The sequence below is a fragment of the Uranotaenia lowii genome, chromosome 2 (genome assembly GCF_029784155.1).
Source record: "Uranotaenia lowii strain MFRU-FL chromosome 2, ASM2978415v1, whole genome shotgun sequence".
Taxonomy (NCBI): Eukaryota; Metazoa; Arthropoda; class Insecta; order Diptera; family Culicidae; genus Uranotaenia; species Uranotaenia lowii.
In genome coordinates, this window is record NC_073692.1 from 242,172,539 (window position 1) to 242,200,494 (window position 27,956).

The following is a 27,956-nucleotide window of genomic DNA, read 5'->3' on the forward strand; positions in this document are numbered from 1 at the left end:
AAACACAGAACACGGTATGTTTTTTTAATCAAAAAAAAAAATTATACAGGTGATATGTAAACGGCACTATCTCATTGTTCTTTCACAGATCCCTGACGAAGAATGGCTGTTCGATTCGCATGATGTGATTGATCCTCCACTAGCAGTCCTCACACCCCACACGATCATTCAATCAGACGAGTCTCCAACGTTCACACAGGTTATGGGAGAGGTGAAGGAGAATCAAATGAAAATCCTTCATTCGATTGCACATCTCCAAACCTGTGTGGACATGCTTTTGGAGTACCGGTGCTCAAGCTCGTGCTCAAGGTCCCTTAGCAACAAGCCCGACTATCTGGTGCTAAATCCTGTGGGAAACCTTGAAGAATTGAATCGATTTGAAGATTCTTTGAAAGACCAGCGGACGACACAAAAATATTTGAATGGAATGTCATTGATTTGCGGAAAAAGTGGTCGCAATAGCGGACTTACCTGCTGTTACAAGCTGATCGACCACTTTTTCACTCGGAAGTTCCTGATAGAATGCTCCTGGACAGGTGGCACTCGCCAGGCAAATGAGCCAGGAACGAGCTCGGCAAATGCTTCAGAAAAGATAGCATTAAAGTTTTATAAAAATGTTCGATCCCTTTTCTGTCAATTGATAGTTCAAGCGGATAACAGATTTTCAGAACTAGAATGCGACATATTCTTCAAGCGAGTTTTAAAAAACAGTAAGCAACGTGCTGAAGCGAAAAACCGGGCATCTGCTCCCAAAAATCGACCAAGTAATCTGAAATATCATAAACGAGCTTATCAGGTGAACGAAGAAGAAGAAGATGATGATACCGATGACGATATTATGTGAAATATTTTTTTTTAATTTATCATGTTTTGTTTTAAAGTTATCATTTATTATTGAGTTACTTTTTTTAATTTTTTTATTTTAAATCAACAATGTCTACAACATTTCAATTATCTGTATATATTAAGTTAATAATACACCATCCGTGGAATACTTTGTTCATTATGTTATTTTTATATAATCGTTACAATCAATAAACATTGCTGAAAACGTTTTAAAATAGATCTCCTGTTTGCTGAAACACGATTTACGTTTATCACATGCACAACGCAAATGATTGTCCTCATAAAGGGTTTACAATTGCACCTCATCATATTAGCGTTAAACTAAACAATATGAATCTTTGAACCAATCTTATAACAAATTTAAGTGAGAATTTCATTATTCAAATGTTGTTGAAATAATGTGACGACTTATTCAAAATGAGCGTGTAAAAGTGTAAATATAACGACAGTTTAGTCAATCTATTGCCAATTTCAACAAGTGTTTTAAAAGTGGCAAACGGATCGAGCAGCTCAATTCGTCGGCGTTAAGAAAGTTCCGCTAATAATTGAGGATAATTGATTTCCAACGCGCCAGTAGGGAACGTTCAACGCCTACCTGAAGCGGAGAAGCAAAAGTTCCATGAAGCTGCCGGAAGATACGGCATCGTCGATAACCGAGGTAAGCGAGTGTAAGCTTGATGGAGGATCATCCGGTGAAAAGTAGCCTCACGCTGCTGGTCGATACGGACGACGAGGAAAGAATTAAAGTTTACTCGTCCTGGAATCAGCAGCTAGCCTAGATGATTCACATTAGGCTTATTTATATTACGGACGGTAAGTTTATTACAGTTTAAGAAAAGTTACGAACCTTCCAGAGAAGAATTTTAAAACTTTTTTTCGAGGAAGGCTCACAATTTATAAGGAACCTGCAGATATTCTGCCCCTGATGTATCATTTTCTATGTTGCATAGTATACAAGTGTTATGCTCAAAATCATCAAATCTATTTATGGAATTTGCATGTTTCTAAAATTTTGATTTATTGTATGACAGTATAACTGATTTTATAAAATTGTGTGAATTATTGGGATAAATACAAATGAGGTTCTATCATTCGATGGCATACGAACTATTTTACATTTAATGTCGCATATTTCAAATCGTCGAATTGAATTCAATCGGCCATCGCTTTTGTAAACGTTAATAAAAGAAGACAGTAAAGGTTTTTGGAAACTAATTTGTTTCGACTGCAAAGGCATTCCACATACAAAATAACTCGATTGGTTTTTAACGCAATATTTCATCCCTACGATGCTGTTGTCCTTTGTTAAAAACCATCGATTCACCAAATCATCTGCTAAGCTAAACCTGTTTAGTTCGACCTTGGAATATACTTCGACATCAGTTTTATCCTGGAAGTATTTCTTGTAATGTGAATCTGGTATTTGGTGTTTGAAATTAGGAAAACTATTTGAGTAAGATATATTATCGAATTGCACAATCTTAGTTCCTTCGCTTATGCGCTTTGCTACTTGTGCTAATGGTTTGTTTCCAGATCTTAGCATATTTTTTATTTCGCCTAATCTGTTTTCAAATGGATAAGAACTGAAGTTGGACAATATTCCATATCTTCTCACATCATCAACGAGGTGAACTAGATTGTGGACATTACTCGTGATATAATCTTTACCGTATATCTTTTTAAAATCTTCGACATATCGAATCAACATTTTTTCAGCCACATCAATTAAGTGGACATAGCAGTCGTTAGAACAAATCACAATCGCGCAAAAAAAATGTAAGAAATGTTCAAAAATCTCCTTTTTTAGAAATGGTTTCAAAATAACTATTGAGATGTAAAATAAAAAATTCCTGAACTCCAAACCTTTCCAGTAGCCTAAACAATCCAAACCTCTTACTGCCCGATGCATTTCACTGGGTAAACAACATTCTTTCAATAAACTAGAAATATTTGATATTTGTTGACCTGTCCATTTAGCTTTATACCTTCCCAATCTGCCATCTCTCCAGCCAAAAAGGCATTTTTTCATAATACCTAAATCTACTAAATGGAGTGAGTCTGCGATTGGAAAGTCTGCGATCATGTCTATTGGAAGTCGCAACAGAGGGGAATCGACCTTATGATGGGTGTCATAATTTTTTTGGCGGAATCCGGTGTCTGTTCTTTTATGGCATATGGTTTGAGGAAAGCAGTTACAACCAGACACATAAGAATACTCTCCTTCTGTAGTGCATTTTAAGCAACCATTTTGCGCATTGAAATTGGAAGTCCCTGTGAAAAACAACTGATTAAGTTCATGTTGAATGACTGTACCAAACAAATACAAACCTTTTATGTAAGCTCTCGCAGGAGCGTCACAAATGAATCCATCAATTTTTATGGAAATCTCGTGACCGTTTATCAAAAGTCCATTTCCAATAATAGTTTCCATCTCGTCCACGAACTGGTTAAGATATTGGTTTACATCCGGAGGCTTTCCTTTACCAGCATAGATACCAACGATCATGGGTTTCAGAAACGGCATTTCTTTGATTTTGAACAATATTGGCCAAAAACAATCCTGTGAGCTTTTAAATATAGGTAAACCGTCAATATTAAACATAACAGTAAGCGTTGAAGGTTCCGTTATATGTTGAGAGATGTCCTCGATGCATTTTCCAAATCCGTTATGCCAATATTGTCCATCTCCCATGTTCTGTATAACCACTTTGGCATCGGTTTTGAGTAGAGTTCGGGGATCACGGGGAACATCAATTCCCAAAGTGGAGTTTATTATTAATAATAAGTCCTTTACAGCGTTGTGAGTTATGCCGAATGATACAGCCCATTTTCGTAGCCTTTCTTTGAAAATTTCTCCGTTCGGAGACTGCGATGATTGAACGGCAGGTGAGGACAAATTTTCGTGCGCAATTTGTTCAATCAACCTTTTTGGGAAGTCTGGAATCTCCGGTATAGAAACTGTACTTCTAACCTCGCTTCTAGTTGGAACTTCATTTGTTTGTGAAAGTTTCTCAATTTTAACAGGCGCCTCGATAATTCTTAAATAATTTCGCTGGGTTTTTCGTTTAAAATTACCACTTCTTTTAATATTCATTATATTTGTTGACATTTTCTACTGTTTTGATTTTCTGACCTATACTGAACCAATTACACGACAAATAAGCTTTCATAACATAGAGTAAAAATGGTTGTCGTATAAAAGGTGTATAGCAGCATGTTTTGAGATTATTTGGTTGTTTTCAGATCTAGTTCTAGAACCTAATGTTTTGGTTTTCTAGAGAGGTTTAATAATTGCTTTGTAGTGCTCTACTGAACTAAAAAAATAAATGGTTATAAAACCAAAGCAATATTTGGCATGAGTTCTATAACAAGACTGTATAGTGGTTTTTAAGCTAGCTTAAAGTGCGTTCATATAGAGATCTTAATAAATTACGTTACAAAGCAATCAATTCTTTATAAATCCCTTATACAACAACTTTTTTTTTTAATAAAACTATTCGGAGTTTAAAATGTTGCTTGGGTGATCTAAATAGCCCTTTTTTTCGCATTAGTCTGTGTCAGGTGAAAGACAGCTTAGGGAAGTGCAGTGCAAAAAAGTGGTGCATTTACTAGTAGGTAGGTGGGGACCCAAATGGGCCAAATTTACAATCCGCACCGCCAAAATGCGCGACATGTATTTAACCCGACCACCAGCCACAGGTACGCACACCCACCGCAGCTTACACCCTAGAAGACGGTCGCCGGGCCCGTCGCGAACCCGCGGGGTCCAGCAACAGCAACAGCACATCCCGCCAGTTTCTCCTAGCCACATTGGAACACGACACCAAAGTCGCTTGCACCACGAGGAGCCGACAGCAGGTTGGTCGGCGGCTGATAGACGTACCGAGATTCGCCGGACGATCCACCAATCCAAACCGTATCTCATTCAACCAAGCTTCCAGCAGGCCACGCTACATAGCTGCGCAAATGCTATGCGGTGACCGGCCGAACAAAAAAAGGTTCTAATCACCCCGTCTTAGCTACCTGCATAGTCCTCGACCAGCTAACATCAGCCGGGAGAACGATAGGTAGCCGCAAAGGAGCGACTGAACGTGGCAAGACTACTACTAAGTCCCGCCAACAGCTAGCAATTCGAGTGAGTACTGATAGCGAACCCACCCATATTCTCTAGTGATTGTTATACCTGATATGTTTTCGCAGTTTTTACCGTTTCTTTTAAGCCGGATAAACAAAGTGTTTTTCGCACTTTCTGGCGGAAAAATCGCGTTTTTCGGACTGGCGAGCCGACGAAAGTAGCCTTTTCACCACCCACGCGGTGGAAAAATCGAAAAAGTAAATGAAAATCAAATGATTTTCCCAAGCAAAATCGCTAAGTAATTTAGCGAAAAACCAAGCGTCTCCACCAACATGCACTGCTAGGTAGAATTAGAAAGAGGGAAAAAATCGTTTAGGCCTAAACAGTATTATGTAATCACAACACGACACACATTAAAATACAATAAATCCAACTAATTATTGTAAGCTAAATGCGAATGTTTTGACTATGAAAGTCTGATTGGGATAACTGGAAAGGGAGTCACACGCTGTTCGTTGTTCGGGATTTATTTTTGTTCCTTTGCTGCGGAGATTGGCCGCGAAACCAATCGATTTCTGTCTCTTCAGATCCAGGTAAGGGGTTTGGTCTTGTCCAATGATTAGCGCCCCTAGCTTGCTTTCGTAACGAACAGCTAACTCCCATTTCCTCGAACTTCTCTCGGGTTTTGTCTCGACTTCGGGGCGGCCCTCAGGGGTCGAAGTACGGATCCCTCTTTAGAGTCCCTTCCGCTTCTTTCCCAAAATCGGGAATCAAAAGGAACTCGCGACCGAGTCTCATCAGCTGGGCAAGATAAGAAAGGGTAGGTGGTCTTCCAAACGGAAGTGGCGCTTAAGCCACCTGCTTAAAACCGGAAGCGTGTCGGGCCTCTCGTTATAAACGACGGTTGGCTTCCAGGTCGGACAAGCCATTCTCCTACGGAAATTTTGGTATCAGGTTTGTGATTATTGGCCCATCCGGACCCAAACAGTGAGGGATCGGCTGAGTTAGATTGTTTAATTCATTTTACCTGCCGACTCCTCGTTTAGCGTGTCCGTCTTCGTCTACTTCCCGATTCTGGATCGAACGGTTTTCCTGACTAACTTTCGAGCGTCACTGAAAGAACCACTTCAATTAGCGATAGGTTCAACAGTTCAAATGGAGGTGAATGCCGCTTACCTTTAGATTCGCCCGAAAATTGCTGATTCTCCGGGGAGTTGCGTTCGTCACACCATTGCAATGCATTGCAATGGCGCACTTTAACTTTCTTGCATTATCTGTGCTGCTTTCCGGAAGCGCAATGAAAATTGCAATGCTGCCAACCTTTGAATAGCGCTTCTTTTAAGCCTTTTCTTGCAAGTCCTTGACTGTGTGAGAGTTGATAGTTGTCGAATGCGAATTTGTTCTATGCCTGACAGGTTTCTGGATGAACACTTTTTCTGCAGTAACGAATTTTTGCATAGTGTTTTCTCTCGGTGTTTTTCAGTTTGTTGATGCCAGATATCCCTGCCCGAATAGAAAAACATTGTGAAAAAACCATGAATTTCATTTTCACCCAACCATGGATCTTATGGTTGACACTATGAATATCATGCTCCAAAAAACCTTAAATGCACTGTCAAATTCATGGTTTTCGACATTGAAATTTATGGTTTTGGCAAAATATACCATGAAAAAAGGGGGTTGTTAAGCAACTTAACAATGAAAAAATCAACTTTTTCCATACATTTCAGAACATAAAACGATAAAGTTTATGATTCCTTCAGCTTCCATTTTTTAACAAGAGAATTGTGATATTCATTGTACTTTCATTGTTTTAACGCTGACATAAAAATGATATTTCATGGTTTTCTCATGGTGTGATTGTTTTGCTTATCGTGCACATTAAATTCAATAAAAAAAACAAAGTTTCATTTTCTTATTTATATTTATTCATGAATCTATATTTACTTACTTTTATTATATGTATTTAGAACTCCTCTTAAAAAAAAATGTTTCTGTGGGAATTCCACCATAAGTCTTAATTCCACTAGTCAAATTCGAGTATTTCACGCACATTCCGGTTGAAATCCAGATCTTCCTCCAGCAGCAATTTGTACCGACTTTTGGCCGCAATCTCGTAAGTTTTTCCTGAAAAAAATATCATGAGATTCAAGGATGTTGAATTAATTAACTGCATGATAAAACTTACCATCTTTAGGTATTCCGTAGTGAGCTCTTTGGACAAATTTTATTTATTTTTTCCCACGTCGAACCCGCGCCATCAAAAATGGAAATATTCAATTTGACAGCAAATGATTTGCTGGCAACAAATTTGGAAAACTTTTAGAACAGGAATATAATTGAAAGGGAATTAACTTCTCATGTTATTTTTTTTAATAATTATTGGGCAATTTTGTTATGAGGAGGTTCTTGTAAGAAACGCATAAGGAAAAACTTCTTAATTTTTCACAAAAATTTACGAAAAATATGCCGACAGCTTTCGTATTAAAGCAGATATTTCAGAAGTGCATTTTTCATAAATGGAATACGACACTTGAATAAGTCTATAAATAATCTAAATAATTTTCAATATCTTTCCAGGAAAAAAAAACAACTCAAACAGTCCGTTGATTAAAAAAAAACCTTCAAATTTGTTTCATTGGTTAACAGAAAACAAGATAAAGTTCAAATTTTGTTTACCAGTCTTTTTCCTTTTAAGAATACTTTCCAAAAGAGAACTTTCATATGTTTAGCTTACAAATATCTTCAACATTTAGTTTTCATGTAAGTTTTTGTGAAAATATCACTTTTTAATACAAAAATACTTGTGTGTTTTCAATGGTAAGAAAAAAACAAATTTTAGAAACTAAATTGATCGCTTAGTAGTTATCAATATTTTTTCAAAAAATATTTGAAGCTGAAGAAGAAGACCTAAAAATTCATTCTACTTATATTATTAGAGATCTTTGGAGAAAAAAACCATGGTAAACTCATTTTTGTTTACATTTTTTCCTAATAACAAAACGTCAAAGATTCATATGGCATCCCGAATCAGAATGCAAGAGAGCGCAAGATTTTGCTCTCATAGCCTTCAAATCGTTGCCAGCAACAAAATCTTAGAGCAAGTTCACTGGTTGAGATGGAGATAGAAATTTCGAAGGTTTACAACACATCACAACACATTTGCCGTCCACCGGTGTTGGGAAAATCTGATATTCGAACAGTTTCGCGCTGCAAAATTTATATCATATACATAACACTTTTTGGCTGAGAGCAAGTCCAATGGTGGTGGGAAAAAGTGGTAGGAATTTTGATAGCGGTAGCACAGATGGGAATTTTTCTATCGTGAAATATAGAACAAAAATGTTGACCGTCCACCGGTGTGGTAGAATACGAAGGTATAAAATCGAAAGCGACCAGCGATGCCAAGTGAATTTGCTTTTCAGTAATTTCACTGATATTTTGTAATTTGAATTAACCGTTTGAAAATTTAAATCAATTTTCTCTATTCAACCATCGGATTCAAATAATAATGTTAGCACATTGAGGACACTAGACATCTAAGCCGTGAAACACCAAACCCTTGGCATTTTATATCTCGGAAGAAAATTCTAAAGTTTTTGAAATTGTTTAAATTTTGTAGATGAAAGTTTCATTATGAAGTTAATAACATCTTAACATTTGCGCCAAGTGAAAATACGAGAATTCTCGGGGTTGGTCCGCAATGTGTTAATACGAAAATTGTAAAACTTTTCGGATTTAGGAGTTTTACTTTTAACAAACTTACATTGGCTAGCCTATTTTTTATTATTACTCCTTCGAACATGTTAAAACATCGTTTTTAAGCAAGGTCTGCAGATCGGTGGGATCACCGGAAACCAACCGAGAGACCGCAACGCTCCGGAGTCGTTCTTAAATGGATCGAGGGCTTTTTTCTCAGCTGCAGTGGCGTCCATCACTTTCGCACAAATCCCAGAGGTTTGCCTCCGGAGCCTGCATCATGCTCGAACAAATGAGGCTGCAATGAGAACGGGTCAACTCAAGCTGTACGGATTTCGGAAACACCACCTAAAATATGAAATATTAGTTTTTTACTCGCAAATTATTTGCCAGTGCTTTTCGCGTTCATTTACCTGACAAATGTATACAATTTTATACATTCCGATAATTCTGGAATGAGGTACACTGTGTCCTGGGTTTGCTGCTACCGTAAAGTTGATTGTAGACTGAATTTTATTTTCCGATGTATCAGCTGCGTCTGCTGTGAATGGCACTTGTCGAATACCCGCAAGAGGTCCGTTTTTTAAAGCTGATGGAGCCATAAACGACGGCGTTAAAAATTTTCTACCGAACATTCCGACGGATTTTTTTTCTAAAACGAATCACCAACTTTTGAAATCCGCGAAAACAAAACAAACGAGATGAATTATACAGCTGTCTGGCATCTCTGCGCCTCATGTTGTCGATAAAAAAAGTGATGGTGCGCGCAATTGGCCATGGGTTATGAAAATTTGGTTGTAATTTTGAAAGAGTTTATTAACTTGTTTATAATTCATATCAATTTTAGTTATGATACTTAATAATGAAACATGAAAATATCATATAACATTAAAATTTAAATTGGCTCAATTTACATTTTTTTCCCTTAACCGAGGTTTCGAACATAAGAAAGGTGGCAGCACCGGAGCGTTTCACGCACGAATACTGTTTTGCAACGCCGGCTCTATCACTCGGTTCGGTGTTGCAAAACATCGTGTTTTTCTATCACCCTCGGCCAAAAAGTGTTATACGATACAAATTTTGCAGCGCGAAACTGTTCGAATATCAGATTTTCCCAACACCGGTGTACGGCAAATGTGTTGTGATGTGTTGTAAACCTTAGAAATTTCTATCTCCATCTCAACCAGTGAACTTGCTCTGAGGGTGATAGAAAAACATGGTATTTTGCAACACCGAACCGGAGTGATACAGCCGGCGTAGCAATACAGTATTGCTACGCGAATATGACATTTGCCGTCAGTTTTTTCAAGTTTCCGTGCAGCATAGTCGGGTTAAAAAGTTATTAGGAAGCCTCTGCCATTTTTAACTGCAGTGATCCCGCGTGGTTTGTCTTCATTTTTTGCCGTTTGCCGTTTGTCGTCGATTCTGTTGACCGTTTTCCGTCGATTTTGTTGAGCGTTTGCCGTCAATTTTGTTTGCCGTCGTCAATTTAGCAGGTGAGTTTAATCAAACATTTTTTGTAATGATTTCAGAAAAGTAATAATAGATTTCTAGCCTATCCGATAGACCACATTAGCAAATCATAGGACATTTATTTTTAAGTCAGCATATTTTCTCACACGCTATTTAAAAATTACAATGCTTTAATATTTGAATGTCAATAAAAAAAGGATTCATTTTTTTTTGCGGTGAAAACAAAAACATGAATATGACCAAACAATACTTTATTACCAAAAAAAAACCGATATCACAACTTCAACATGCAAGCGTTTTTCTTTTGGAACATTACCAACAGCACAAGTCACTCATGCACAACGACAGACAAAGTATGTTTTCTAGAAAAGTGGATCGGGTTTTAGTTTCTTTTCTAGCAATTGCAATTTCCTCCGTCATCTTTCCCTTCGTTTCGACAAAATCTTTGTCAGCTGCAACCCTAGAAACCCCCATTGGAACCTCGAATAGATCGTCCAGTACGACAGCATGAAAATGGCTCCCAACTTTGTAAGGTGAATTCTATTGAGCCTAGCCTGAGGTCGACTCAACAGGAAGTTAATGCACGTCGCTTAATGCTGCTTAGCTGAGAAACATCCAGTACGACAAGCTACAATCCACGACCGGAGACCAAACCAAATTTATTAGGTTTTTCCTACATGAATTTGCAACCCTGGGTCGGTTGTCTGTTGGAATGTCAAATTTAATTAAGAATACTCCGTTTGAATGGTATCCGGATTAACCGAGGCAGTTCTAAATTAACCATCTGGGATACTACATCGGATTATTTGTATGCGAAAACCGCGGTAACGGACCGAGACCACAAAACCGTTTTTTTTAAAACAAAATAAACGTAGCTGATGCAGTGCAGAACAGAATGCAAACAAAAACAAATCAACAGTACATTTATTATTGTATACTTAAGCCTAGTCCACACTAGGAGACGGTTCGTCTCGAGACGGTCTCAGCGTCTCCCATTTTCTTCGGGAGACACTGAGACCGTCTCAGGTTTCCAACAACAACAACAGACAACAAAGTTCGTCTCATAACAAAAATCGCAATTCATGTTGCCTAGTGTGGACTAGGCTTTAGACTCGTATCGTTTAAAATCAAAGCTCGTATAATCGGCTTTTAAATTTCAGCTAACACTTGCTCTTAATCTTGCGAGAATTGTTCAAAGCAATGAAGTCTAAACTAAATTACTACTTTGCTTCAGCTTTGAAGGAATGAACTATTAATTTTCTATCTGTTTCTGTTCTTCAGCTAGATTGGTGAGCATCATATTTTGTCGTTGGGATATGGGAGCTTTTTGCTACGCCTCGTAATAGCGCTCCTATTTCTGCTTTAACATTTGTAGTACCACTCCGCCCGTTTGAGGGGATCCTAAAAATCATAATAAGGTTACAAAACTTATGAGCAATGAAACCTGAACTACTACCTCTAATTCCAAATCCCGAAAATACCGACGGCTCTTACAGTATTCGGACGCGAACGTCATTCTACGAGGACAAACCACTTTGCCCGGTATAGTCATGAGTTCTTCGAGAAAATGATCAGACCGAGCTGGTGATTATATGGATCGCACAAGAAGGGGGACGGGGCAGTGGGCTGCTTTTTTTTTCCTCTTCATTATCTTCAAATCCACACCGGAGATGTTGTTGGTGCTACGCATTTTGCATATTGCTCAGATCGACACTCCTTTGTCCATTTTAAGGAATCTTTCACACGTCAGTAGGGGTGGCCGTGAATCTTGGCAGGGAACTTTTATCACTGGTAGAACCCTCGGATCCGGAAGTTGGATATCGCGAAAGGCATTGCCCTCGATTCTAACTCGAGTACGAAGCTGTAAATAAAAGTAAATTAACATTCAGGTTTCCCTTTCGAGACTCTAAACCAAAATTTTACCTTCTCAGAACTATTGCTGTATTTTCCTTGGAATCAGAACTGAAGCGGTGGTGGTTAAGGCCGCTTTGGCTGCCGAGCGGAGATTGTCGGGAATGTTTCGGAACGTGAAATGATTTCGCCGAAATAAGCTAATCAAAGCTGGATATTCGCGGCTAACCAATGCGTTCCTGCGCTTCCTGGGAACATAGATCTCTGCTACAATAACGCTTGGGGGTAGAGTTGTTTTTGTGGCTACAATTACCGGTCATTTCGCAGTAACATTGGCATCGGTCTCATACGAAGCGGGTCGATAGACGGAAGACTCCTCGGACACAATCCCGTACCGTCACGGCTGCTTTTTATAATGTGTAATCTAGGCGGTGCGCGGTGGTTAAATAAATAATACGAACGCGGACAGCTGTTTGTTGTTTTCCGATCCGATGATGACTGGCATAAACACTTGACGCATTAAAGCCTAGTCCACACGAGGTTACTTGGACTGCGATTTCGGTTGCTGAGACTTGTTTTTGTTTAGATTTGATGAGATACTCGTCTCAAGTCTCCCGACTAGTATGGGAGACATTCAGCAACCAAGATGTAAACATAAACAAGTCTCAGCAACCGAAATCGCATTTCAAGTTGCCGAGTGTGGACTAGGCTTACACTTGACCAAAACTTTGCTTGCAAACACTCGATTTAGTTTTAAGTTATTGAGTATAGCTCGAGATTTGCTTTAGAAAATAGCAAAACCCATCGGAACAAACAGATTTAAGATAACAAAATGGAAGTTCAAACGAAATATTAGCAAAATTAAAAAATGCGCTTTGTCTATGACTGGTCAAGAGAATATTCAAAATTATAGATGATTTCAACTTGGTATGAGCCGTTTCAAATAAACAATTTACAAAAAAAAATGATTTCAACTTGAAACTTTCATTTTTTTATCTCTGAGTAGCACCCTCAAATTATTTGCAGAAGATAAGAATTCAATAACGAAACTATTTTGGTCATCTGAGAAACTTTAAATTTTACTATCCGGTCATAGACAATTTTTCTCTAGTTCTTTCGAAACAAAAGTTAATTATTTAAATATTTTGTAAAAAAAAAACTTTTATGACTGGCTTCATAGAACGTTCAGTATTGGAAAACACGTACTCACGAGACCTGTGCAAGTGATCTCAGTCATTTTGTTACGTTTTTGTGCCATTGGTGACTACTTTGGTGAAGTAATTCGTAGTGTCCGCCCATAGACAACCCTTTGAGTTAAAACTAATATAAAATTATTTCTTTTACCACATGAATATGTTTAAATTATTTTTTTTCTAATACTGTTAAGTGATCAGAATATTGATACTCTTCAAATCAGTAGAGGAATCAATATATATAATATATCCCCAGTATGCTACCCTGGGTCCATGGATGCAATTGGTCGACTCATGATACTAAGTACCCCTACGCCATAAAGTCCACCTGGGGCCTCTGGTCATAATTCCCATCCGGACCTGCTTCGAAGGCTGTACCCGAGCGCTCATCAGCTAATTCCATTTCAAGTCAAAACTCCAGCATATATACCCTGCTTCTTGCGCGTTCAACTCAGATACTCTGCGGCGGGGGAGGGATCCTACACAACGTTCGCGACGTACCCAACAGCTCGGCATACGCAGAAGGTAGAGTCTTATCTTTGTACGCTTTACAGCTAGGATCGGACGCTCACTACTCTAATGCCTCCCGACGAAAAGGCATTCTACTCCGACCGTGGTCCGGACTTCCTCCTTCATTTGGCTTTCAATTTTGCGGCTGGCAACCCTAGGCTTTTTGCCTGTCGTGTGCTGAATCGCTTGTGCTCATTCTAGACTCGCGCCTGTCACAGCACACGTACGGGTCTTTAACGCTTGCGACTCGGATTAATCCCGACGATGATGTCATCCTACCCGACTCGAGTGGCTCATCCGATGGCGTCTTGAGTCCACTCTAGCCGAGAGTACTCCGCAACGTGAATACTCTTCCCCTACGATTAAGACTGCGGAGAAGGTCTTTTCTTATCCCCACAGCTGTGAAATCTGGACTGGTTCGTATAAAGGTCCTCCGATTACTGACTCGTTGAGCTCGTTCATCCAGTTTTTCCGCTCGCTACACGCTTAGCTCAGATAAGTCTATTCGATGTTTATTAAAGCCTATAGCTTAGAATGCCACATTCTCCCCTTGCTGAAAATAAGATATGCTTGAGTAACCTGAGGCCAACGGTGTCAAAGTTCAAGTCTTCCACTTTCTTATGATTCAAATGTATGCAACCAATATATTTAAGACCTGTTTATATTCTTCTTTTTTTTTGAAAACATGATTATCATCAAAATTATATTAATGCTGGTTTGACAAATAAACACCACCTTCTCCTTGTTTATAATTAACTAGCTGACCCGGTGTGCTTTGCTACACCTTTTAAAAACAAATGATATTTTCGGAAATTATTCAATTTTTTATTGTTTTATTGGCATTATTTTGAATCAGATTATAATTTGCAATGAATTGCAATACAAAGATGACTTAAACTAATTTTCTGAATCTTGATCTATAAGTTCTGATAATTTTAATCTGTTTCTTTAAGCTTTGCCCTGAAAAAGGAGGGTCTCAAATTAATCTTACGCAAACAATCTAACTTATAAAATATGGTTGTTTTTGCCTGATATGTTCTAAATTTATGCTAAAAAACTGATAAGAGAGCCTCCTCTGTCCTTCCCTTCGCCTTCTGCTGTATGGAGATCGTGATCTTTAATAATAAAACCTATTTGTTTGTTCCCAAAAATCCTCTGATATCTAATATAATTCCATTGGTTGATAAGTTTTTAAGCTTTACTTTCTTCCTTTTTCCTTTTTTCCTTTCTTCCCCTCTCTACACTGTAAAGCGTAAGGGTCTATGATAATCGTAGAAACATATCTCGTAACCAAGTACCTTTCCATGCCATATTTGTTCCGTTAGCATGTATTGATGAATGTTGGTTAATCGCCGCGATGTATTGTTGTTGAATTTTATCGACGTTTTTCGCCGAAAAACGTCGATAAAATTCAACAACAGTTAGCATATATTGAGAACCTTTGCTAACAAAATTGTATTGGGCTCACACCTCCCTCCTCCTATTTACCTACTCACTGGAAGGTGTGTCAGATAATCATAGAATCATACCAAAATGATTTTCCATGTTAGGTTTTGTCCATTTCTTGGATTTTGCAAAAAAAAAAAGTTAAATATAAGCTTGCCTTTTCCATTTCTATATTCCCAATTTTATCCTCCTACTGCAAGAAAGGAATTGTTCCACATAGAAAAAATTCTCGTATTTAAATACCATCCCATGCCAAATTTGGTTTTATTTGCGTAGTAAATTTTTTAGTTATGCATAAACTTGAAAGAAAGTATCACCCCCCTTCCGTTCTTCCCATTGAATGGAGGGAGGAGAACTTAATATTCATAAAAGTATTAAAATACTTTATGAAACCAAATTTGGCTGCAATTGCTCGATAAATTCTCGAGTTATGCAAAAAAAAAATTATGGAAGCCCCCTTTCTCCCTTTATATCTTTCCGCTGATAAAAAGGTGAGGCTTCCATTTATAATAGAAACATTTCTCGTATCCAACTTCCCTCACATGCCAAAAATGTTTCCATTCGCTCGATCAGCTTTCCAGTTATACTGAAGATTGTTAGGGAGACCTCTCCTCCCCGTTTTTATCAACTTCTTTGAAGGCGTAAGGGATACCAAATATTCATAGAAGCATTTCTCGTACCCAAATATCGTTCCATGCCAAATTTGGTTCCATTCGCTGTTGTAGTTCTCGAGTTATGCAGTGAATATTGTATGAAAATCCCCTTCCTCTTTCATTTCTCCCCGCTGGAAGAAGGAAGGGGTCTCAAACAATCTTTAGAACATAACACGTTCCCAAATTACCGCCCATGCCAAATTTGGTTCCATTTGCTTAAATAGTTTTTGAGTTAAGTAAAAAATTATAAGAGAGGCCCCTCCCCTCTTTATATCTCCTCACTGGAAAGAGGGAAGACTCTCAAATAATCATAGAAATATTTTTCGTATCCAAATACCCTCCCATGCCAAATTTGGTTCCATTTGCATTATTAGTTTTTGATTTATGTAAAAATTATAAAAGTGGTCCCCCCCCCTTTCTATTGGAAAGAGGGAGGGGCCTCAAATAATCATTTAAATATTTTTCGTATCCAAATACCTTCCCATACCAAATTTGGTTCCAATATCTTGATTAGTTCTCGAGTTATATGAAAAATTGTAAGGTAACCCCCCTTCCCCTTCCTATCACCCCACTGAGAGGAAGGAGGTGTAGCAAATATTCGTAGAAACATTCCTCGTTCCCAAATACCACCACATGTCAAATTTGATACCATTTACTTGATTGGTTCTCGAGTTATGCAAAAAATTGTCTTTTGTTTGGGAGTCCCCTCCCCCCCTTCATGAGAGAGGGAGGGGTCTCAAACCATAATAGGAACCTTCCTCGGCCTCCAATACCCCCACCTGCCAAGTTTCACGCAAATCGGTTCAGTAGTTTTCGAGTCTATAGGGAACAGACAGACAGACAGACAGACAGACAGACAGACAGACAGACAGAAATTCATTTTTATATATATAGATAACCAGTGGCTCGTTTTTCTTTGCTTCGCCATATTTTGAATCCATTCCAACTATGTATAAACTTTTCATATTTTTGCACAACATATTAACCTCGACTATAATTTTCAGGATTTCCGGAAGCTAATAAACCATATAAATTTCTATCATTGCTCATTCTCCCCTTGCCTGAAAAAGCCCAACTATAATCTTACAATAAAATCCCTGTGTTTCGTTAATTTTCAGTTTTACTGTATTTTTTTGTACATCATTAACTTCTATTGTGCAACATCACGTCATATAAATTTCTTATTTTAGCTAGTTATATTTGTTCTCTGATTCACTCTTCTTATTCTTCAGATGATGTTCTGTTTTTTTTTGCTTAGATATTTTAAACTTCGATATCGGCACAGCCATGAGTGTGCATTGTTTTGGGCTAAACTTGATTTCAATACCGGCACTGCCATGAGCTAAACTCGGCTAAAGTGCATTGTTTTGGGCAAAACCTGCCTTAACTTGATTTCAATACCGGCACTGCCATGAGCTAAACTCGGCTAAAGTGCATTGTTTTAGGCTAAACCTGCCTTTACTTGATTTCAATACCGGCACTGCCATGAGCTAAACTCGGCTAAAGTGCATTGTTTTGGGCTAAACCTGCCTTTACTTGATTTCAATACCGGCACTGCCATGAGCTAAACTCGGCTAAAGTGCATTGTTTTAGGCTAAACCTGCCTTTACTTGATTTCAATACCGGCACTGCCATGAGCTAAACTCGGCTAAAGTGCATTGTTTTGGGCTAAACCTGGCTTTACTTGATTTCAATACCGGCACTGCCATGAGCTAAACTCGGCTAAAGTGCATTTGACATGAGTAAATTCATGGGTTATTTTATTTCTGAGTTTTTTCTTTTTTTTTTTTCATTTCTGTTTAAGTATAATTTTTTTTAATACAATTTTATTTCCATTTAATTGCTTTTTTTTTTTTATTTTAAGTATGCCTTTTTCTACTTTTATCTTAATTTTAGTTTAATTTAAGTTACATTAATTTTATCCTGATTTTTTTTCATTTAATAAATTTAATTGATTTAATTTTAATTTTAATTTACTTTCAATCTAATTCAAATTTAATTCAGTTTAATTATAATTTAATTTATTTTTAATTTTAATTTAATTTCATTATAATTTAACTTTAATTTAATGTTAATTACATTTACAATTACAATTTAATTGTAATCTGATTTTAATTTAATTTAAATTAATTTTAATTGAATTTTAATTTAATATAATTTAAATTTAATTTTTATTTTATTTGAATTTAATTTTAATTTATTTTTTTATTTAATTTTAATTTAATTTTATTTTAATTTAATTTTAATTTAATTTAAATTTAATTTGAATATAATTTGAATTTAATTTGAATTTAATTTAATTTAAATTTAATTTCAATTTAATTTTAATTTACTTTTAATTTTATTTTAATTTAATTTTATTTTAATTTCTATTTAATTTTTATTTAATTTTAATTTAATTTAATTTTAATTTAATTTTAATTAAATTTTAATTTAATTTTGATTTAATTTTAATTCAATTTTAATTTAATTTTAATTTAATTTTAATTTAATTTTAATTTAATTTTAATTTAATTTTAATTTAATTTTAATTTAATTTTAATTTAATTTTAATTTAATTTTAATTTAATTTTAATTTAATTTTAATTTAATTTTAATTTAATTTAATTTAATTTAATTTTAATTTAATTTTAATTTAATTTTAATTTAATTTTAATTTAATTTTAATTTAATTTTAATTTAATTTTAATTTAATTTTAATTTAATTTTAATTTAATTTTAATTTAATTTTAATTTAATTTTAATTTAATTTTAATTTAATTTTAATTTAATTTTAATTTAATTTTAATTTAATTTTAATTTAATTTTAATTTAATTTTAATTTAATTTTAATTTAATTTTTATTTAATTTTAATTTAATTTTAATTTAATTTTAATTTAATTTTAATTTAATTTTTATTTAATTTTAATTTAATTTTAATTTAATTTTAATTTAATTTTAATTTAATTTTAATTTAATTTTAATTTAATTTTAATTTAATTTTAATTTAATTTTAATTTAATTTTAATTTAATTTTAATTTAATTTTAATTTAATTTTAATTTAATTTAATTTTAATTTAATTTTAATTTAATTTTAATTTAATTTTAATTTAATTTTAATTTAATTTTAATTTAATTTTAATTTAATTTTAATTTAATTTTAATTTAATTTTAATTTAATTTTAATTTAATTTTAATTTAATTTTAATTTAATTTTAATTTAATTTTAATTTAATTTTAATTTAATTTTAATTTAATTTTAATTTAATTTTAATTTAATTTTAATTTAATTTTAATTTAATTTTAATTTAATTTAATTTTAATTTAATTTTAATTTAATTTTAATTTAATTTTAATTTAATTTTGATTTAATTTTAATTTAATTTAATTTTATTTGAATTTAATTTTAATTTAATTTCAATTTAATTCAGATTTTAAAATTCTTTTCAAGATTTTCTTCTGTGTTGGAAATTGATATTTCACATCTCACATTCATTTCAGTTCAATTTGTAAAAATCAATAAGAAACATTCGAAAACTCAGTTCTTCATATTATTGGAAAGGTACTCATTTGAAAAACATACATATATATTTTGGGGTAATATTGACTAATATAGATATTATGTGGTAATATTAGTCTGTGGTAATAATGCATAGAATAAAACAACTTTTGTGTTTCATTGTCGTGACGTGTATCTTGTTTCAAAACTTGCTGCACAGACTGTCTATCAATGATTGGCCGTCGTTGATTTTGAAATTGACGGCCATTTGTATTCAATTTTTGTCACTCACCTATTGTAATACACAACCTCCACGGTACAAAACCACACAACAGCTTCCAACGAAAACATCTTTCTCGATCTATTTCTTGTTGCCATACCTCAAAACAACTCTGGCACCTGAAGCTAAATTTTATAACGACCGCAGCTGCTTCCAAAAAAAACTGATTTCGACCAGGTCCTACTGCCTCCGTACACAAAGGACAATTCCATCCTGGCAGGATCGCCAATGTGAAATCTGGACTGGTTCGTATAAAGGTCCTCCGATTACTGACTCGTTGAGCTCGTTCATCCAGTTTTTCCGCTCGCTACACGCTTAGCTCAGATAAGTCTATTCGATGTTTATTAAAGCCTATAGCTTAGAATGCCACAACAGCCTCCGTCACAAAGGGCGAGTTTGACTCGGATACTCCGCGACGGTAACGTTGGAGGTATCCTACACACAGAGGCGCGACGTACCAGGCAGCTCGGCATACACAAAAGGTAGAGTATTTTCGGATCAGATGCCTTAAAATGCCGGACACTACCCTGTCGTTGCTGGTGTTGTTTCTTAACTCAATGGATGCCATGAAATACCGGGCACTACCCTGTCGGTTGCTGGTTTTGTCTCTTGAACTCAGCGAATGTTGTGAAATACTGGACGCTACTCCGTCGTTACTGGTGTTGTCTCTTGAACTCAGTAGATGCTGCGGAATACTGGGCATTACCCTGTCGTTGCTCGTGTTGTCTTTTGAATTCAATGGATGCTACGGAATACTGGGCATTACCCTGTTGTTGCTCTTGTTGTCTTTAACTGAATGCCGTGATATGCAGGACACTACCCTTTCTTTGTTGGTGTTTCCTCTTTAATTCAGCGAATGCCGTGACATGCCAGTAACTACCCTGTCGTTGTTGGTGTTTCTCTTAAACTCAGCTGATGCGTGAAATGCCGGACACTACCCTATCGTTGCTGGTGTTGTTTCTCAAGCCTAGTCCACACTAGGCAACTTGGACTGCGATTTCGGTTACTGAGACTTGTTTATGTTTACATCTTGGTTGCTAAAGGTCTTATACTTTTTTTTACAAGATGGAAATTTGACATCAAACCAGAACAGCCAAGTGTTTGCAGCCGTGAGTGAGTTCGTCCCACTAAAAACACCTTGGGCTTCGTGTGCCAGATGTGCCCCTTTGTTTCACCCTATGATACTACATCAAGGGGTAGGCTGTGCTCATGCACTCACATACATCTCACCCTTTTCCTCTTTCTCAATTTTGGTCTTTCTCCTTTACTATCTTTCTCCTTTTCTCTATCGCCAACTTCAGTCTGGTACGGAAAACCCCGAGACGTGTGCCGGTTAGGTAACGCTTTCATAGTAACTCACGCCGGTCACAGCCTCCACTACCCCGGGGACCTCGAAACGTGTGCCGATTAGGTAGCGCTCTCTAAGTATTCACTCCAGCAGGATTTCTAACCATCAAAGTATGGGCGATTGAGGAACTATCAAGCTAGAATCCCGTCACGACCACCCCGAATGGTATCTCCGCTTCCCGAAGGTCTCATACTTGTCGGGAGACCTGAGACCTGCATCTCATCAAATGTAAGACAAGTCTCAGCAACTGAAATCGCAGTCCAAATTGTCTAGTGTGGACTAGGCTTTACACTCAATGGATGCCGGGCATGGGCCTGTCGGTTGCTGGTTTTGTCTCTTGAACTCAGTGGATGCCGTGAAGTGCCGGGCACTACCTTGTCGGTTGCTGGTGTTGTCTCTTGAATTCTTTTTTTTTATTAGTTGATCACCCAGGTGGTAGATCCTTTTTACGGATTGCAGGTTGGGCAGAATGGCGAGGCCACGTGTCCAAACCGATGGTTTTACTGCATGAAGCATCCGAACTGTGTCATGCATAAATCCACCTCTGCATGTCTCCGATCCATTCACAATCCGATCAAGCGATAAGTCCACCGGCCGCATTACGAGCTGTTCCACTGGCATCCAACTTTCTACCTTCTCAATCGCTACTGTGGCGAGTAGCTGGACCTCTGCGGTTGATAGGCCCGATGCCAGGAGAACCACGTCGTCGGTGAATTCCAAAAGTCTCACTCCCGTGGGGAGACACAGTCTCAGCAGTTCGTCGTAGACAATGTTCCACAATACCGGGCCAAGTATCGATCCTTGTTGAACTCCTGCCGAGACACTCACTGTTTCCAATCCCTCCCTGGTCGTATACTGTAGTTGAGGCTTTTGGAAGTGATACTCCACTATCCTTCAGATGTATGCCGGAATCCTCATATGAATGAGCGACGGCACAATCGTTGCCCAACTGACGCTGTTGAAGGGTTTTTTTCACGTCAAGGGTGACCAATGGGCAAAACCGGTATCCTCTCCTCTTCTTCAGCCTGGCTTCGTCTGCCACTTACACACGTCTAGGAAGAGCCTATACTCCACGTACTGTTGCAGTGATGACCGGAACATTTCAGGCCTTCACTGCTACATATGGGATGCCATCCGGAAACGGAGCTTTGTTCAACTGGAGGGACTTAGCGATGTTGCACAGTTCTTCCAGCAAAATCTACTTCTTTTCACTCGTATCCCAGTCGTATGTGTTGTTTCTTAAAGTCAGTGGATGCCGTGAAATGCTGGTCACTATTCTTTCGTTGCTGGTTTTGTCTTTTAAACAAAGTGGATCCTACGGAATACTGGGCATTACTCTGTCGTAGCTGGTGTTGTTTGATCATTCTGATATCTGTTTTTTAATTTAAATCTGGAATCTGATATTGTAATAATTTTAACATTTACGCTTTTTGTTGTGCTCAAGGTATTATGGACAATTCCTTTGAAACCGTGTTCGAGCAAGCCCAGCTGTTCACCGCTTTGAACATCGAGGACGAAGAGGAGGAAGTTTTGGTGCAGGAGATAGCCCATTCGCAACTATCAACCGGCAGAGGATCGCGTGCTGGTCGAAAACCTAACATCGAAAGGAATTTTCCGGAAGCGAATCAACGATTCTATAATGATTACTTCGCGCTGTACCCCACATACGACGCAAAAACATTTTTGCGTCGTTATCGCATGCCACGCGAGATGTATGTGCACATATCAAGTGAGCTTGCCAGAAAATATCAGTACTTCCAGCAACGGTCCGACGCTGCACATAAATTGGGTCTGTCTACCATGCAAAAGTGCACCGTCGCATTGCGCATGTTAGCTTATGGTGCCTCGGCTGACTCTCTGGACGAAAACCTCCGCGTCGGTAAATCAACCAGCCTGGAAATCCTCCGTAAATTTTGCGAAGGTATTACTGAGCTGTTCGCTAGCGAATATCTACGGTCTCCTAATCCTAGCGAAATTTCAAAGCTGAGAGCCGAAAATAGCGAACGAGGTTTTCCAGGTATGGTGGGGAGCATCGATTGTATGCACTGGCGCTGGAAGAACTGTCCTTCAGCGTGGAAAGGGCAGTTCCAAGGCAAAGGTCAAACTGCAACGATCGTCCTGGAGGTTGTGGCAAGCAAAAATTGCTATATATGGCACAGCTTTTTTGGTTGTCCTGGGACCAATAATGACCTCAATGTACTTTATCGGTCTCCGCTGATAGCTAAAATAGTGAAGGTAATTCTTTCGTTTCTGAGTGAAAAATTAACTTATTTAGTAAGATCATATATTTTGAAATATAAGTTTTGTAATTTTCAGGAAAATTTTCTGGGACCCCCTTTCTCTGTAGGAGATCACCTCTACGAAACAGGGTATCTGTTGGGCGACGGGATTTATCCCGATTATCCGGTTTTTGTCAAAACCGTTAAAGCGCCCAAAACAGCCAAGCAGGTTCTGTTCGCCAAGCATCAAGAAGGCGTCAGAAAAGATGTAGAAAGGTGTTTTGGAATTCTGCAAGGTGTCTGGCGAATCCTTCAAGTTCCCTGCAGATTGTGGGACAGGAAGACGATGTCCCAAATAATGGAAACATGTATTATTTTGCACAACATGCGAATCAGATACATGGAGACGGAAACCCAAGAACTGATTGAAGAGCACAACGCATTCTTCGAGCAAATTCAAGAACCACTGCCAGAAGCTACCGCCGGATTTGCTAGTGGCACGAGCCATATTGAACAAATGTTCAACAGATGGAGCAGCCTCATCGACAAAGAAAAATCGGAGAGATTGCAGGCAGATCTTATAAACCATCAGTGGGATGAAAAGGGGAACAACTGATTTTTTGTGTATAGCTACTATTCCTTATTTATATTTGAATTTGTTTTTTTTTATTACGTATTTGTGTTTGTAAATAACCTAATTTTATGATGTTTACTTTTTTTTTAAATTCCTTTCTGTAAATATTTCTTAAACATGCCTCCCTTTTTCCCCTCATTTTACTTTGTATATATTTTCAACTTTTTTTAAATATAGATATTTAATTTTTTATCATTATAATTTGGTTTTCTTTGTGAAAGGCAAGGCCAAAAAATGACACTTAGCCAAATGGGTCACTAGGACGAAGCTCATTCACCGGAAACAAGGTTAATTGGTAGATCTCTTCCACCGCCGCAGATGATCTGCCGACTATATCAATGTCATCGGCAAAGCAGATAATTTGACTGGATCTGTTGAAAATCGTGCCTCGCATTAATGACTTCCCACGAATCCGTTTGCTTGTGGCGTTAGGCGGCGGAGTAGGATTCGGGACAACACCTCGTAGGCGGCATTGAGAACAGTGATCGCTCGGTAGTACTCACAGTCCAATTTGTCGCCCTTTTTGTAGATAGGGCATATAACCCCTCCTTCCACTCCTCCGGTAGCTGTTCTATGTCCCAGATCCGGACTATCAACCGGTGTAGGCAATCGGCCGACTTGTCCGGGCCCATTTTGATGAGTTCAGCTGCGATGCCATTCTTCCCAGGCGACTTGTTTCTATTCAGCTGGCGAATGGCTTCCTTAACTTCACTCATCGTTGGGAGTGGCTCCTCTACGTCGTTGGCTACGCCGGCGATGTACCTTCCCCCACCGTCTTGATCCCCTGCATGTGCGCCGTTCACGTGTTTATCGAAGTGCTTCTTCCACCTGTTTATCACCTCACGATCAGAGGTATCGTCCTTGTTCCGGCACATTTCGGCTTGCGGCACGAAGCCTACACATAATCGATGACGTTCTCCGCAGCACTGTTGATGGCTGTCTTGATGGTATTCCAACAGTCCTCGAGACGGGCTTCGTCGTGCCCCGCATTTCGCCCACCGCTCGTCGAATAACACCTTCTAGCGCCACGTTGAACATCATGCAGGATAGACCATCACCTTGTCGAAGCCCCTGCGCAATTCGAATGAACTCGACAATTCACCCGAAATCCGCATTTTCATCCTTCCTGGTCCTAAAGAATACTTATGCTTAATTTCAGCTCCCAAGTTCTTAATAAGACGGCTGAGATAACATTGAACAAACAAACACACGAACAATCAAAATCATAAGTTAAAAGATGAGTATCCAGGATTACTATGGTGGAGCAGCGGAAGAGCTGGACATCGGACATTTCGCATACTGCGAGCTAACGCCGATGGATGAGGGCGAACAATCCGACAGCGTTGCAAGTGGTAATCTTTTAACAAAACAAAATTTAGTTTCATGTTGAAGTAACGTTATGATTGATTTTAGATCCTTCGCAAGACATTTGGCAACCAGGAGAAGTATCTCTGTTAAAACAGTTGTTCGAATTCTTCAAAGATAAAGGGCCAAAAGCATATCGAAATATAACCGCTGAACTGAAAAAGCATAAGTTTTATTTCAACCCTTCTCAGGTTGAACAAAAACTGCGTCAACTAGGCCTTCATGTCAGTTCTGTTGAGACTAGCCAGTAGGTATTTTTAGTTCTGTTTTGTGTCATAAGTATTATTAATTTTAATTAATTTTTCTTTAGCGTCGGTATAAGAGGTCGTAATTTTAGTGAAGTGGAAGACACCCAAATATGCCGTTCGTGGAAAACGATTACAAACGACGCAACAGTAGGGACGGATCAAGCCAGGACGAAATTTTGGGAAAAAATTCAGATACATGCAGCTCGACATCAACCGTCTTTGGCCACAAGACCACCAGATGCTTTACGGCAACGTTTCAGCCATCTGAAAAAACTGGTACAAAAGTACCATGATTGTGAGGTATTTGCTTTCAGGCACCAAGGTAGTGGGACCTCATATGAAGACGTATTATCAACCGCGTCTAAGAATTTCATGGTCCAAACAACCTCAAGGAGTTCAGATTGCAAGGCTGCATCGAGGTTTTACGTAACGAACCAAAATTTAACACGAACGTTACAAAAAGTGTTGGTATGTGTTAACTCAAAAAGTTTAAACATTCTGAAGGCTGCTTGGGCGAACTTGTTAAAGGACACTTAGTGAAATGTTCAGGCCGAATTGATTTCAAATTGAATTGACATAAAGTCAAATGTTAATTCGAATGATTGTTCGTCAACAACGCACCTAACCTTGATCTCACTTAGAACCGTGAGAAAACATTCCTTGGAAAAAGTAATAGGTACTCATTTATACTCGTTTATGACCTCGCCTATAAATAACTCGATTCTAATCTCTACGACTACGACTCAAAGTTCGACTTTTGCTTGTCGTTTATCGTGCTTATCCTGAACTTACGCTTTCCAGGGGTTTTTCGTTTCATGGCATATTTGGTCAACTTTCCTTTTCGGCGTCTTCTGCTTTTCGGCCTAACATCTTTCATCGTCCTCATTCCACCCAGCAACGTTCAGCCGTACCCTCGAAATGCTAAATTTAATACTTATCGATAATATTACAGACTCTAGCCAGCAATCAATACCGGACTTCGTCGAGTCTCCAACAACTTCAGAGATGGAATATAGCGAACCAGCTACTCCAACGAGCTCCGAAAACAGGCCCTTGGGCCAAAAAGCCAGCAAATTTTCAATAACCAATAGCCGAAAAGATGTAATGGATAAACTTGTTGATAGTATCAACAAGAAAAACGATGTGCTAGCTCGCAATGCTAAGGCTCTGGAAGAGGCAACATCCGTCAAAATAATGGCAACCCCTATTGAAAACCTTGACGAATTTGCAAAGGAGTACTTCATTTTAAAAAAAAAACTAATCCTAAAAGATCTTCAAAAAGAAACACAAGCCTTTGAATCACTCATAAGTGAAAGTGATTCCGACTAAAAGTTAAGTTTTTTTTGTTCTGTTTTGAATACAACTTTTTTATTAATGAATTTTAATAAAAAAAACAATCGTTCGTTGAAAGAATGAATTAAAAAAATGAAGAAATGAAAATTCATCTAGGTTTTTTTTTTATTTCTGTAATTCAATAAAAAATGTGTGAAAACAAATTCAAATGATTAATAAATTGAGAAATATCTACACTTCACCTGGTAATCCTTTCATGTCAGAGATCTATTAACTCAACTGATTACTGGGAGTGGCGCTAGAGAACCTGGTAAGTGTAACAGAAGCCGGACAGGATGTCCGGATATGAGAGATGTGACTTGTTCATGAACCGGCAGACAACTGGTTGTTACTTTTAACATCGAAAACTTTTCCGGAAGTAACATCATCTGCAACTTATTATCACCTTCACAAATTATTAAATGTTTTGGTTGATGCCATTATTAGTTCCAAAAAAAATCTGAAGGTATCATCTACTCGTACCCGGTACTTCTTCTGCAGATAGTCTGGAATATAGATTTAAAACTCTTGTGGTTTAGCGGAAAAACTTTTTCTGGGTCCGGTTGGCCCATATGTTTGCACCGTTTCGAATGGAATTCCTGTTAGTTAGGTATTCAATCACATCGCATCGTTAGAAAAATCCCAAGTTCAAAATTTCTTGCCTTTGCTGTTTGGTTGGCATGGAGCAGAGTTCGTTACAGAGTTGCATTTTCTGGGATTGTTTGGTCCATCCATAGTACCTAAACGACTTTCGTGACCAACGATTCAATCGATAGCATTTTGCCTTCCACATAGCTCAACTTGCTGAAACAACCCGAGAGCGATTGCTGTTGAATGCGACGTTTCCGGTCCGTTGTTGGCTTACTCGAGCCTTCCACTGCATTGCAACCTTCTTCTTTTAAAGACTCTTATCAGCCCTTCTAATCCTGGTCTATATGCAGTAGCATGGCCTCCAGATAGTCCACCTTGCGACCATATATTTTATATACCCCACCAAGGCTCCTAACGATTGAGCCATATCTGTGGACAAAAATTCATGCAAAGCTCGATTTTCTCGGACACCTGTTAAAAAGAAAGGATTAGCGTTTTTGCTGAACAATTCATCCAACACACTCACCTTCATGAACATAAACACGATTTTCTCCTTTCTCAAGTCCTGATTTTCCCGACCATCTCCCTTCCGTGCTTATTTACCAAATCCAGCAAACAGATTTTCCTCCGGAACGTTTTGGACTGGAGACTTGTGCAACCAATTTTCGGCCCCTCTTACTGCCACTCACCGGGCCATCATCTTCTCCATTACA

General features: G+C 37.7%; 2 protein-coding genes and 2 long non-coding RNA genes across 4 annotated transcripts; 2 read left to right on the top strand and 2 right to left on the bottom strand.

Moving 5' to 3' along the window:
- Positions 1–5,413: 5,413 nt before the first annotated feature.
- LOC129744050 (uncharacterized) lies at positions 5,414–6,190 on the bottom strand. The gene is made up of 3 exons (XR_008736792.1): positions 6,098–6,190; positions 5,949–6,034; positions 5,414–5,854 (listed from the first exon to the last, which is right to left on the bottom strand). It is a non-coding gene; the product is annotated as an uncharacterized LOC129744050 (long non-coding RNA).
- A 3,841-nt stretch (positions 6,191–10,031) lies between these two features.
- On the top strand, positions 10,032–26,600 carry LOC129746829 (uncharacterized). The gene is made up of 5 exons (XM_055740719.1): positions 10,032–10,116; positions 24,867–25,059; positions 25,121–25,319; positions 25,383–25,788; positions 26,273–26,600. Exons 2-5 carry the CDS (start codon positions 24,945–24,947, stop codon positions 26,402–26,404), a joined length of 852 nt encoding a protein of 283 aa, XP_055596694.1. The 5' UTR covers positions 10,032–10,116; positions 24,867–24,944; the 3' UTR covers positions 26,405–26,600.
- LOC129746830 (uncharacterized) lies at positions 10,446–12,517 on the bottom strand. Its single transcript, XR_008737381.1, has 4 exons — positions 12,258–12,517; positions 12,017–12,192; positions 11,550–11,954; positions 10,446–11,494 (listed from the first exon to the last, which is right to left on the bottom strand). It is a non-coding gene; the product is annotated as an uncharacterized LOC129746830 (long non-coding RNA).
- LOC129742464 (uncharacterized) lies at positions 22,304–23,689 on the top strand. The gene is made up of 2 exons (XM_055734363.1): positions 22,304–23,089; positions 23,171–23,689. Exons 1-2 carry the CDS (start codon positions 22,304–22,306, stop codon positions 23,687–23,689), a joined length of 1,305 nt encoding a protein of 434 aa, XP_055590338.1.
- Positions 26,601–27,956: the final 1,356 nt, after the last annotated feature.